Genomic DNA, 13,455 nt, shown 5'->3' with positions numbered 1-13,455 from the left:
ATCAACGGCTAGGTACTGTGTACACATTTAAGTGGACAGCATGTATACTCGAAACCAAAGTCAATTCATTCATGTAGACAGATGGATATTCCAGGTCAAGGCCTAATACACTGTACCCCTGGATTCATACGGCGGGAGCCGCTTAGCAAGATTAGGTATATTCTGTAGATGTTACAGTACAGACTGGGATCCTACCGTACACGTAGTCAATAACAACGCCTGTTTCTCCCTGAGTAAATAAGAGCTTTTGGAAGGGCAATATATCAAATGACGAGGAGTATTTTTGTCTAATACTAATACTTACAGTTCGATACAGTATAGCCTTCAACCTGTGTTGTGTGCCAGCCGCCCCAGATTTCAGAGTACCAGCAGAATTATTTCGCTATTTGCCAGCAATAAGCATGTTTCCCAGGCCTCAACTTTCCGCCCATTAGATAATTTCTACTATAGTCAGATCGTTTTCCTGTATATAAGAAGCAGATCCTTGCTTCAGGGGCTCACTTATCATAACTTCAGCTCTCCGCAATGGCCAGCCTTCAACCAGAACGACTTCGCGACTGTGCCATAGTTGCTATCATTAATCTCTTTGGGGCATCCTATTTCCTCCTATTCTTAGTTCACTTTTTAATTTTTCATTTCCCTTCATCTCCAGAGGTTATATTGAAATCATTGTCCGTGATTTTCTTCTGCGGGGCTGTCATATTTTGGTGTCTCACAAGCCTGATATATCGAACCATTGAAGCATTCGGCCACGGCAATGCACCAAATTGGCAAAGGCTTGAGTTCAGTGGAGCACTGATTCTCATCAGCGCCACGGCTATACCTTATGTGATCCTTCAATTTTCAAATCAACCTCCAATTCAGATTGGATCGATGTGTGCATTGGCTTTGGCGGCCGTTGGATATCTAGTGGACTTCCTAGTGGTAGACTGCAGAGCATTAGTGGCACAGGAAAGGTTTCCGTACCATTGCGCTTCTTTGGGTTTATTATCGCTGGTACCAGCAATCTACGCTCTAGCAGAACCCGCATCAGTTCCATCGCCCTTGGCATTCCAATTCTGCCGAATGGTCATTTGCAATTCCCTTGGCGCCCTCCATTATCTTCTGAGGCCTTTAGAACGAATGGGTCTCGTCCCTGGCTGGAGACCTAGTTTGTACACTATGCACTTGGCTCTAGTTTATAGCATGGTGGTTTATTCCAATGATATCTTGCACGGCGTTCTAGGGAGCTGATTGTGACGTTAATTTGCCGGGACTCAGCCACAAATTTGACTGCTACGTATAACTTTCCGAGTTAGTCCTTACAAATGCCATACCGGCACATTGCCTTGTTAATTAAATCGCTTGAGCCCAAATCAGCTTGTTTCTTGAGCTACACGCGCATCATGAACCGCTCTCAGCTTCCATTTAATCTGATTAGTTCCAAAGAGTAATTCCCAGGTCCAATAGTTTTGATCGGGGAATTATTTTTGCACCGAGCACCGTTCTATTTCCCCAGGACACGTCCATGTAATTTAATAATATGGGATTTCCTTTCGTAAGCCTACAAACAGTTCGATGGTGGGGTTCAATTACACACGATAGAAAAAAGTAGATCCTTAAATGAAACACAATGAAGATACTCTAGGTCGATGTGTCTATCTGTAATCATTATCCTACACCGCATCTTGTGTTTGAACTTGGAAGCTGAGCATGTGCGAGCAAAGGATGTGGGGCTGTCTAGTTCATACATTTGCATATAGGTTTTAGTTCAAACTTACAAAATACCCAGCCTCTAATAACTACAGAACGTTTGACTGCTGAAGTCGGCCATACGAGACTGCTCAATGCGCGATAGTCTAGCGACCCGGCGGCTTCTTACACGAATTTGGGCTAGCCTACAGGGTCCCTGCATCCGAATGCAATTAGTGGACTCCCACATTATACAATAATACTCTAACCTCCTCTCCAATCAAGACAGATTATTGTAAAAGTGTCGGGTAAATGATTCGGTCTTCCATACGCTAGATGGGCTCACCGGTACCACCTTGAGTCTCTTACAGCTCGCCGACAATAATAGGTAGGACGCAATGTATATATACAAAGGAAACTATTCGTTCGGTAACGAAAACTCAAAGAAAGAGTTCTGTAGCACTGCATGGATTGACAGTAAACATCGATGTGCTTATCCGATTTACGCTCCGTCTTTGGATATTGAATTATCTGTAAAGTTGAATACTTAAATTTCCTCCGCACATCCGCTATGCCTTCCCTCGCTATTTTGATAACAAGTTGATCTTTAGCGAAGGTACATATTGTCCTGGCGGTGAATTTGCTGGGCATCCAAAAGTTTGGGAGAGCTTAGCAATCTATCATTTCTTTCCAAAACATAGTGAAATACAGGCAGGCTAAATGTTTAATTGCGCATTACCAGTCTGTATAATTCAAATTTTAGGGAAGGTATCTCTAAATGACCTTTGCGCACCCAAACAGCTCAGTGTGACTCATGATCAATTAAGTATAGCTCTCGTATTTGCTGTCATAAAAAGCTGTTGCTTTGTCGGATATACGTATGTTCCAAAACTTGTCATGGTCAATTTACGCACGCTGGTGGTGAAGCCGGCATTGTCTAACATAAATTCGTCAGGTGAACCGACTTCAGTGACACTTGTAGGACATACGAGCCCTCGCTAGATATCCACTTAAGGAAATTTCAGCGGCATGCTTGAGGCACTTCCATGCGAACTTCTGTTCAGCATTGCAGAGTGGGTGCGTACTTCTGGGTTTGTTAAGCCAGTCGGGAGGCTGATTTTTCCAGCTTCCGCCACAATCAATTCGTTCTTTAAGTCGAGTTTCTTCTAAACTCTACTCAACCTTGATTCCCCTGGCTTACCGTTCAGTCACCTTTCGTGCTGCCAGCGAATGGGCGCTAAACGTACTCGACGTGGATTCATTCTTCAATTTGCATCAGAATCTACAAGAATATTGCCAACTTCTTCATACAAAACATTTGAGTTTTGTTGCGCCTATTCACGTGGCCAGATTCAACCGCTGTACATACTACAATGTTTTCCGCACATCCGGTCTGGTAGAATCTCTCGGCACTCTCGGCACTTCTAATGAGGCAAAAGCACATGAGCAATTTTTAGACGACATCTCACGCCAAACCAAAGTTGTCCTAGCACATCTTCAACCGCACAATCTCCATTCTTTCCATTCAGTGTCGTCAAAAATCTTGGAATTTGGAAATTTATAGATATTAACTCTCAGAAACAGATGGCGTCTAGGTACCTGCATACCTGCTGGGCTCTTAGATACTGGTGGATTGATTAACCGGCAACAGAGTTGCCTGACACGTCTGGTATTGGTAACGGATGGATCTTGTCCTCATGCTGGTCGCTGTTTAGGGGGCCTCCACGAGTTAAAATCCCTGAAATCGTTAGAATGGGAGGGTGTTCAACATCCTGCAGACGTCGATTCTCTACGAAGGTGCGTTCGTCAGAACAGCCTACACTTGTCCAACTTATCCATCGGTTTCGTCGTACATGTGGCCAACCTTGACTTTTGTCGCGATATCCTTGGGTTGCCAGCACCTAGTATGATACCGCTTGGCGCGACATTATCTGACTCGTCGGCAAAGTATCCATTGCTACAGTCACTGAATCTGTCAAAAGCCCCTTTGCCCGAAAGGCTGCGCCAAAACTACGAATTGCTTTTTTGTTCGCTGAAGTCACTGACCCTGCGCGAATGTGCCAACGAGCTGTCATTCTTGAAGTGTTTAGCTCGTTCACAACATGGGGTGCGCCTTCTTAGATTTGAATTCTGTAGTGACAGTTTGTTTTACGGCGTCAACGAAAGTCGTGATGTGAACCTGAAACCGTTGACAGACTTCCTGGTTTCCTTTCAAGGTCTCAGAAATTTGTATCTCAAATTATCTAACTTTTCTAACGAGCCTCAAATTCAAAACGCAATTGCCCATCATTGCTCCACACTGGAAAGCCTCGCCTATCATGAGCGCCAACTAGTGTCCGTTGGCGAAGAAGGCTTGTTCGAAGAAACCCGAGATCACTCCGCAGCTTGGATTCTTCGGCTTCCAAAGACCGTCGATACAAGCCACATCATTGCCTTGGCGCTGAATGCTCCCCCTTCGTTTGTGGTAAGTAGTCTTGCTTATCAGTAAGAACCCGCTGACAGGAATAGCAATCAAAACTCCAGCATGTGGCCAGTGATTCAACTTTGCGTATTCTACATTTTCGTGTCAGTGGTTCCGAGCTATACCACAGGAATGTCCAGAACGAAGTGATTTTTCGACTGAGTCAAAGACAAGCCCGGTGTCCGTATTGCAGTTTTCGAGCCGATATTAGTGAAGCCCACTCCTGTGCCTTAATAGCGAGCAATTACGATACCCGCGTTTGTGAAAGCTCTATAAGCACTCCAGAAATGCATGAGTTCCATGAGCCGGATGTAACGACTACATCGTCCCCTCTTTTTACGGATGCAGACGAGTTCATCTGCTTCGCCGAATGGGCATTTGGCCCGAGAGGTTTGCCCAACCTGCGTGTTTTGGCTTTTGGAGACTTCTCGTTTGAGAGCCGGTACGAAAACCAGCAATTTTTATTTCGTCGAAGATTTAGCAGCCAAGGTGCAGGGCCCCGAGTCGGCGGAGACAGAGATTGTTGTTGCTGGGCGGGCATGTCTTTCTGCGTTGTGAGCGGCACAGACCCCCTCCTATGGAACGACATTAAGATGGATGAAATTAATTTTCTATCCGTTTGCCCAGAGAATAGTTTAATGGAATCGCCATATGAGTGATTAATTCATCATGCGTATACTGGTTCGGCTTTTTTAACACGTGTATCCACCAGTTATAACATAGAGTACTGCCCGATATCATTTTCTTTTTTTCTCCGCGAAGGTGAAGAAAGAAACTCTTGCCCAAGGCCTCTCTTGGAGAAAGCCTGGTCGACGTCGCAGCTAGACATACCAAAAACATTTTGGTTGAAACACCAGGCATACTTCCACCTATTCACAATGATAGATGACTCACTGCACTAAAATAGCATTTAGGCAAGAGGTGGCCCAGCGATGTTGCTACCTAGGCTCGATGCCTAGGCCAGGGAGATGACGGGCTTAGCCCACAAAGCAGCTAGTCGAAGCACCGACAAAAAGAATGGCGCTTTAATATGGCGCTCCTAGATTGTCAAACGCATCACTACCAGATCAATCATACGGGTCCAACTGGACTGGAGCGTTCATTGAACAAGACCAACCGGCTAGTTCACTCTCGAAACGCAATACAGTGGTGTTTCATAAGTCTTCGTCCACCCCTTTTATTCTGCCGCGCCAAGGGATTTTCTGCCCACGCTAAGAAACCTCATAACTAAGTACAAAAATCAACCAAATCTATCAATACTTAGTATACCACCCCTCTGCATCGATAATTGCCTGCACCCTATGTGGCATGGCAGAAGATAAATTGACCAAGATATCTAAATCCAGCGCATCCCACGCTTCCTGTGCTTTTTCAATAAAAATCGTATGCGTAGTATCGTTATTTCGCATAGTCTTTAGCTCTGGGCAAATCTTATAGATTTTATCCTTTAGCAAAGTCCACAGGTTCTCAATTAGATTTAAATCTGGTGATTTGGCAGGCTAATCCATCACGATAAATCCTATCTCTCGTAGAGCTTCGCGTACGACGATTGCAGTGTGTGTAGACGTATTATCTTGCTGAAAAATACCATCTTGGTGGTCGATCAAAGTAGGTAAGATTCGCTGGTAAAGATCGCGAATTATAAAGCGATTTACACCGCCGCGCGCACTATTCGGATCGCCAAATAGAGGGATAAGGCCAGTACGCCGTGCAGATCCTGAGAAAACAGCCCAAAACATCTATTTAGTCTGTTTACCCCTCGTAGGGACCGGGCGTACATCGCGCTTTTGAATCTGCTTATTCCTCGGCGTAAATATGTACTCACGGCGCTCGCCGATACCCCGTTCGACCGTACATTCGTCGGACCAGAAGACTCGGGCCCAATCTTCAGGGGTAAAGTCCTGGTACTCAAGTGCCCAGCGAAGGCGTGCGGCTGTATACTCGGGGGTTAGCCCCGGTCGGTCAAGGACGAGCCACTTTCTGCGGCCTTGTTCGTGCATTAGGCGCCAAATCGAGGTCCTTTTAACCTTATTCGAGACACCTTCAAGCAGATCCTCAATCATAATTCTCGGGTTTTCCTCAATCATTTCATCAATCTTCCTAATATCATCCTCATTAAGCTTTCGTGGGTAGACCTCGCCCTCACCCGCGGGTGACCCTCAGAGGGTCACCCTCAGACCCTCGTTTTGAGGGTCGAGGGTCTGACATTCTCACCCGCAGCGAGGGTCCAGGCTAGCTCCGACCCTCGTGAGGGTCACCCGCGGGTGACCCGCGGGTGGTCAAACAGAACAAACAGTAGGACCTCGCTGTATGCATATTTTATGTAGATTTTGCTGTATTTTTTGAGTATTTCGCTTGTATCTTCGGACTACAGAGAAAGTCTAATAGATTTTTTATAGATCAGAAGAAAGAGCTTTGTTTTCAGATTAAATTTAGCTACAGAACTACTTTAAGGTGTTTCATATCCATCAAGAAGTCTAGATCGTTTCCGGACCCTACCTGACAAGCGCTGCTCCATGTTAGGTAGTGGAAGGACTTCTGCATCTTCATCTTCATCTCCACGGCTCTCTTCTGGCCTAGATCCAGCACTCCTTCGCCGCTTGCCTTGACTTCTTTCACTAGGAGCTTGATCTGTGCACCGTATCTGAGTGGAATCTTCCTCTTCTCCTTCCTCGTCGTCACTGATTGGATCAAATCCATTCGCCTGGGTATCCCTTTCCTCCCTAGCTGTCTGCATCTCTTCATATGAGAGATACTCATTGATCAATACCCTCTGTTCATCCTCCAAATCGAACCGGGATGTGCACATGAATAGCATTAGGTCTTGGATAGTCGTAGGATTAAGAGAGCCTCGGCGATAGTGGCAGATATCTCGAGCAGAGTTAAAAAGCCGCTCTACACCTGCACCAGTAGCGGGAATTGAGAGAATGTCACGGGCAAGGCTCGCAAGAGCTGGAAATTCGTGCTGGTGCTCCTTCCAGAAGACACGAGGAACAGATCGAACTGGTGCTATTAGTAATGTTAGTTATAAATGTACGAATTAGTGATATGGATCACATACCACTATCAAGATATCGCGAAAGCTCATCATGTTGGCTAGTCGTTGACTGTTGAGATGCTTCTGGTTCACATATCATCTCAAGCTCAGAGATAGCTAAGACTGATGGCTGAACCTTAGCCGGCGACTGGGTGCTCAAAAGCCGCCGTTGATAGGGTTCAAGGCAATGTTCAAAACTATTGCGATACCGTGAACGCCAGTCATTATCCCAATCCTTGGTCGAGAAGAACTGAAGCTTCTGCTGCGGTGCAATTATTGTGCCGATTGCATAAAGGTCACCAGGGATCTGATCAGTCATGCTATAGTATTGAGAAAGCTTCCTTTTAGCTGCGTAGAGGGCAGCTAACATCAACTGTTTCCAAGGGACCTTCTTTCGCTGAAGCTGCCGGATTGACTTTTCTAGATGGTCAAAGAGTTTGTTGTAGATGCTGAAGACTAGATGAATAGTCACATCTTTCGTCTGCGAGAGAAGGGAAGTGAATTTAAAGAATGGTTGTGTAATCCAAAGCAGATACTCAATCTGGCGCCATTCCTCTGCACTTATGGCAAACTGATCTTGGCCATAATGCTCGTAAAACTCATCAAAGGTAGACTGTAGCCGCTTTGCGCGCCGGAGCATAAGAAAGGTCGAATTCCAGCGAGTCTTGACATCCTGGATAGGAACAAGTTTTGGCTCCTCTGTTTGAAGGTTGTAGAAGGCCTCTCGACGCTGGGGACTACTGTTGATGTAAATAGCCGGGCTGCGTATCTAATACTTAGATTAGAAAATAAGAGAAAAGTATGTAGAAGGAGTATGTATACACCTTATTCAACGTGTTAACAATCTCTCTTTTTTGCTGCGTCGCACGAAGAGACTGGACACAAGCTTCAGACCACTCTGTCTCAGCCATCTCGTTTTTCGGGTTTGCTTTCAATTGACCAAGGAGATCCTTTAAGCTAAGCTGGATAACATGTGCTATACATGGAACGCGTATAACAGAGCTATCACTTAGCTCAAGTGACTGGATAGCCTCATTCATGAAGTTCACCAAGGTATTATTATTCGACGCATTATCAGTGGTAATTGCGAGCACTCGGTCTGTAATATCATGTTGTTGGAGGAGCTTTATTAGTACCTCACTAAGATTCAGACCTGAATGGGAGCCAGAAAGAGGCTCAAAGTCAAGAAGGACCTCCCGGTACTCCCAGCTATGGTCGAGGAAGTAGCCGGTCACCGCCATAAACGCCTGCTGAAAGGGAGATGTCCAACAATCTAATGCCAGTGAAAGCTTTGAGCCTTCTGGCAATTGTCGTAGGATACTCTGTTGCTGTTCCGCTACAAAGCCTCGTAGCCGCGCGCGAATGGTTTTTGCAGTAGGAATGATAGGCCGCTGTGGTGCAAGGCGCGCGAAGGAAATAAGGTCATGGAACTCCGGATGTTCAATGAATTGAAAAGGAAGTCGTGACATCGCGAGTAGTCTTAGAAGTTTATGCTCCCATTCGTCCTGGGTGAAGACTGTAGCTTTCGGAGTGTGTTTTGCCTAGTAATATAAGTATTTTATTAAGAATAGAGGCGGAGCTTTAACTCACAGCGTTCTCCATTATCTGCTTAATACTTGGCCTTTTGGTACTCTTATTGCGACATGTTGGACCCTTCATATGCTTATTCATAGAAGACGTTCCATGGCGGCAAAGGGCTGGATGTTCCAGAGTCGCGGCGCATACCTTACACATAGCCATAGGCTTCCCAGTCTTTATATCTGCTACCTGTTCAAACTGTTTCCAACACTCAGATTGGTGGTTTGTGTCCCAGTTAATTCGTTTTTTCATCCCATATTCTGTCATTAACCACCAAGTAACAAAATCATCTCTTGACATAGTAGTATATATAATATACTGTCTATGCCGGTCGGGGCCTACGCGCTGTAGGCAGTCGGGGATAGGAGGTGTAGGCAGAGGTTGAGTGAAGTCTGAGTTGACGATTGAGGCTGTTTGACTTCCTGAGATCTCTGGTGTAAATAGCTGAGAGTCGATAGGGAAACTAAAGGCAAGCGGATCTGCCGAAGAATCCCCCTCGTAAATAGAGGAGGATGGAAGATCAGAGAAGTGTAGAGACATAGTATATAGTGGAGGATATTCGTAGCGCTAAGCAAGGAGAGACGAAGAAGAGGGTATAACAAGAAATTGAGGGACTTACCGACAAAAACTCAAGTCAGTAGGATTCATAATAGCTAGGGGGATTCAGAGGGCTAAAGACTCATAAGTTGATAGATCATCATACAACCCACTTAGCAGTGGGTCTCATATCTCTTAATTGGTCAATATATGAGGGTCGCGAGGGTCACCCGCAGATTTACCCTCGTATTCTGAGGGTCACCCGTAGGAGACCCTCCTGACCCTCTCGACCCTCGCGGCCTTCGTAGTTCGAAAAAAAAAACACGTAAGTCTCACAGAGCCATAGTGATATGCCTTTGAGGGCCAGATTTGGCATTGATAAAGATTAGAATAGAATCCTGGATTTACTAGTACAATTACTAAACGTCTATTGTGTATGTTTCCAAATCTCAGGAAGATTAACCTTAAAATAAGCATTAAAGTAGTGTATGGGATAAAAGGTCGTGAGGACACACTATGCACCGCATTATTAAATATTGTAGTGGGGGATTCGGTTGCATGTACTTAAAGGCGGATATTCAGTAGTAGGAGATGCCTGAGAGCCTTACCGCCGAGGAAGGTTATCTAGGACCTAGCTTGCGGGATCCGGCATCATCATCATACTTGAACAACAGTTTGGACGGAGGATTCAGGACAGTCTTTACAGTCAGATTCCTTACACTTGAAATATCATACTCTTTTTGATTCCTGCCTTTGGTACCTGACATCGGATCTCACGATTACTTTGGAGGATTCCAGGACTTGCGTGCTTGTGGGTTTGGTTTGGTTCCTCTATGACTCGACCTGTCTGGTGAGATCAGACTGCCGTGAGCATTCCCCTCTTCAATATATATTAGAGAAATCACGCCCGCTCGGAGTAACGGGCGGGACGAAAGGTCTCCTGTCTAGAAGAGATGGCCTAGGGCGCAGCGAAGCAATACTACGATACTATCCGGTAACAAAAGAAAAAGCACTAGAATAAATTCCTTGCAGACAACGATAATATATAGAAAGCCGCTAAATACCTAAAGTCGGGAGACGACGTAGCGTTTAGAAAGGTCCCGTAGCTCCTTAGAGCAAACGGAACGACCACTACCGATCACAAGGAGTAAGCAGAAGAATTACTAACCATATTCTTCCCGCCTCTGCCAGAGAGTATTAACGATAAAGGGACGAGACTAGAAAGGGTAGCGGTAGAAATGCTAGCGATCACGATAGAAGAGATAGAGTAGTAACTATTAGCGGCGAAATCCTAGAAAGCGCCTGGCGAAGACGGCCTGCTAGTAATAGTCTAGAAGATAACGTGGCCCACGGTTAAGGACAGGGTTCTTGATCTCTTTCGAGCCTTACTAGAAGGAGGCACGTTACTAAGGTAGTAGAGACACGCGAAGATTATACCGCTCAAAAAGCCGAATAAAGAGAGCTACAATATTACTAAAGTATAGAGACTAATTTCGCTCCTCGCGATGCTAGGTAAGATATTAGAGTCAGTGGTTGCAGAAAGAATCTTATACGCAGTAGAGACGTACGGCTTACTCCTAACTAGCCACTTCGGGGCTCGAAAATAGCGGTCTGCGGAACAAGTACTTATGTTCCTGCAAGAGCAAATCTATATAGCGTAGCGCGGCCGACGGGTATTAAGCTTGATCAGCTTCGATATTAAAGGAGCTTATAATAGAGTATACAAAGAACGATTGCTTCAAAGGATAAAAGCGCGAGGCATACCGGAGGACCTGCTCCGGTAGGTTAAGGCGTTCTGCTCGGAAAGGACTACGACCATTCAAATTAATAGGTAACTATCTGAGGTCTAAAGCCTACCCTAGGCTAGACTACTATAGGGCTTACCGCTATCTCTAATCCTATTCCTCTTCTTTAACGCAGACCTCGTTTAACGACAGATCGATAGCTAAGGAGGGGTAATTACGTTCGTAGACGATTTTACCGCGTAGGTAACCGGACTAACGGCGCAGAGTAATCGGGAAGGTATTAAAGCAATTATCGCGGAAGCGCTCGACTAGGAGAAAAGGAGCGAAGCGACTTTTGAGGCCGACAAAACTACTATTATATACTTCGCTCCTAAAGTTCACAAAACAGATAAGGTGCCTTTTACTATTAAGGGACAGACCGTTATACCTAGAGACTACGTTAAGATCCTAGGCGTTCTTATAGACACAAGACTCAAGTACAAGGAACATATCGCGAGGGCGGTATCTAAAGGCCTAGGGGTAGCGATAGAGCTTTAGCGACTTCGTGGCCTAACGCTAGCAACCGCTCGACAGTTATTTATATCGATAGTAGCGCTAGTAGTAGACTATGCTTCTAGTGTCTGGATATACGCCTACAAGGATAAGGCTAGTAGGCCGATTAATCGAGTCTAAAGGGTAGGAGCGCAAGTAATTATCGGGATATTTCTCACCGTTGCGACTAGCGTAGCGGAGGCCGAGGCTTATATTACTACCGTACAACACCGCTTCTAGAGACGGGCCGTGAAAATATAGACAGATATTTACACCCTTCCAGAAACCTACCCGCTCCGCAGGAGTACAGCCTGTATAAAGAAGTTTAGGAGATACTACCGTTCGCCGCTATACTAGGTAGCGGACGCGCTAAAAAATATTAAGATAGAAACTCTAGAAACTATTAATCCGTTCGTGTTAGCACCGTAGGAGACTCGTATACAGAGCGATATTAAAGTAATACCGCACTCGTATACTATACCGGGCGGATTATTATAAGTTACGGTTAGCAGTTTAGCACGAAACGGCCTCGTAGGTTTTGGGGTAGCGATCAAGAAATAGCCGCCTCGATATCGGAAGCTAAAACTAAAGACCTTTTCCACGACACTAGGCCTAAGATTAGAGCAAAATCCATTCTCCGCGGAGCTAGTAGCACTAGTATATATATTAAATATACTAGTAGGGCTAAAAGACTACAGGATCACGCTACTTATAAGTAACAAAGTAGCGGCCCTTACGATAAGGAATCCTCGGCAATAGTCGGGCTAGGAATTCGTTTGCTAAACGTACAAGTTAATAAAAAGGTTACGGAGAAACGGAAACAATATTAATATCCTATAGGTTCCTACTAGCGCGGACAATAAACTGCTAAGTCTAGCTAAAGAGCAAGCTAGGACCGCGACCCAGAAGGATACCGCCCTGCAAAAATCTGCCCCTAGGATAAAGTCGACAACACTGAAGATCGCTCGGTCTTAAGTAGCTCCTAGTAATAACTTGCCGGAGAACGTAGGAAGACACGTGAAACGAGTAGATATAGCACTGCCAGGGAAACACACTCGATAGCTATATAATCGATTATTATAGAAAGAAGCGAGCGTGCTAGCCCAACTCCGGACTGGCATAGCTAGACTCAATAGCTATCTCCGTCGGATTAACGTTACAGACACGGACTAGTGTGTATATGGACAAGCAAGAGAGACCGTGGAACACTTCCTCTTTCGATGTCGGAAGTAGACCACACAACGAATAGCATTACTGCAGACTAGTCAAACTCACCGGGGCAATCTCTCCTTCTTCCTGGGCGGGAAATCGCCCTCGGACAATCAGCGATGGATGCCGAACTTGGAAGCGGTGCGAGCCTCAATACGATTCGCGATCGCCACGGGCCGACTCGACGCCACCTAACCACGTCAACCAACGCAACGACACCCTCCTCCCCCTTCACCAACCTACACCTACCACCTTGTGCCACAAATGGTGGACGCGCTTCAACTGCCGAGGATAGGATGTTGAACACTTGAAGAAGCGCCTTCAAGCCAGTCTACTAATCAACTTACTAACCCACAAGGATCCCTTTGATATTGACAGCTGAGAGGACATATACTGCCCAAGGATCCATGTATGGGCTCGAAGGAGACACGGCAGATATATATTAGGACGTGTATCGATAGATTAGTTTTAGTTGCCCTTTCGGCTCAGCCGCCGGGCGTTAATGAATTGTGTGTGTGTGTGTACTTGGAAACCCTATAATAAAACGATTATTCTGGGAGGCTAGACCTCTTGAGAGAATCTTCTTGAGAGGAAGTTAGTTCTGGGAACCCCAACCGAAGACGAAATGCCCCATGAGAGGGTCTACGTCATATGAAACCCCTCTTTGTACTGTACCCGTCTTATAA

General features: G+C 45.5%; 2 protein-coding genes across 2 annotated transcripts; both read right to left on the bottom strand.

Annotated features, from left to right (window-relative positions):
* Positions 1 to 5,783: 5,783 nt before the first annotated feature.
* Positions 5,784 to 8,771, bottom strand: POX_c04210 (uncharacterized protein; the record flags this gene model as incomplete). Its single annotated transcript, XM_050113094.1, has 6 exons — positions 5,784 to 5,849; positions 5,911 to 6,290; positions 6,632 to 7,141; positions 7,194 to 7,930; positions 7,992 to 8,710; positions 8,760 to 8,771. The coding sequence occupies 6 exons, from the start codon at positions 8,769 to 8,771 to the stop codon at positions 5,784 to 5,786; spliced, it is 2,424 nt and encodes an 807-aa protein (XP_049970650.1).
* A 1,133-nt stretch (positions 8,772 to 9,904) lies between these two features.
* On the bottom strand, positions 9,905 to 10,051 carry POX_c04209 (uncharacterized protein; the record flags this gene model as incomplete). The annotated part of the gene is made up of 1 exon (XM_050113093.1): positions 9,905 to 10,051. One exon carries the CDS (start codon positions 10,049 to 10,051, stop codon positions 9,905 to 9,907), a length of 147 nt encoding a protein of 48 aa, XP_049970649.1.
* Between the last annotated feature and the right edge of the window lie 3,404 nt (positions 10,052 to 13,455).

The sequence above is a fragment of the Penicillium oxalicum genome, chromosome III (assembly GCF_001723175.1).
Source record: "Penicillium oxalicum strain HP7-1 chromosome III, whole genome shotgun sequence".
NCBI lineage: Eukaryota > Fungi > Ascomycota > Eurotiomycetes > Eurotiales > Aspergillaceae > Penicillium > Penicillium oxalicum.
Note: the sequence above shows the minus strand (reverse complement) of the source record. Positions and strands in the feature narration are given on the sequence as shown.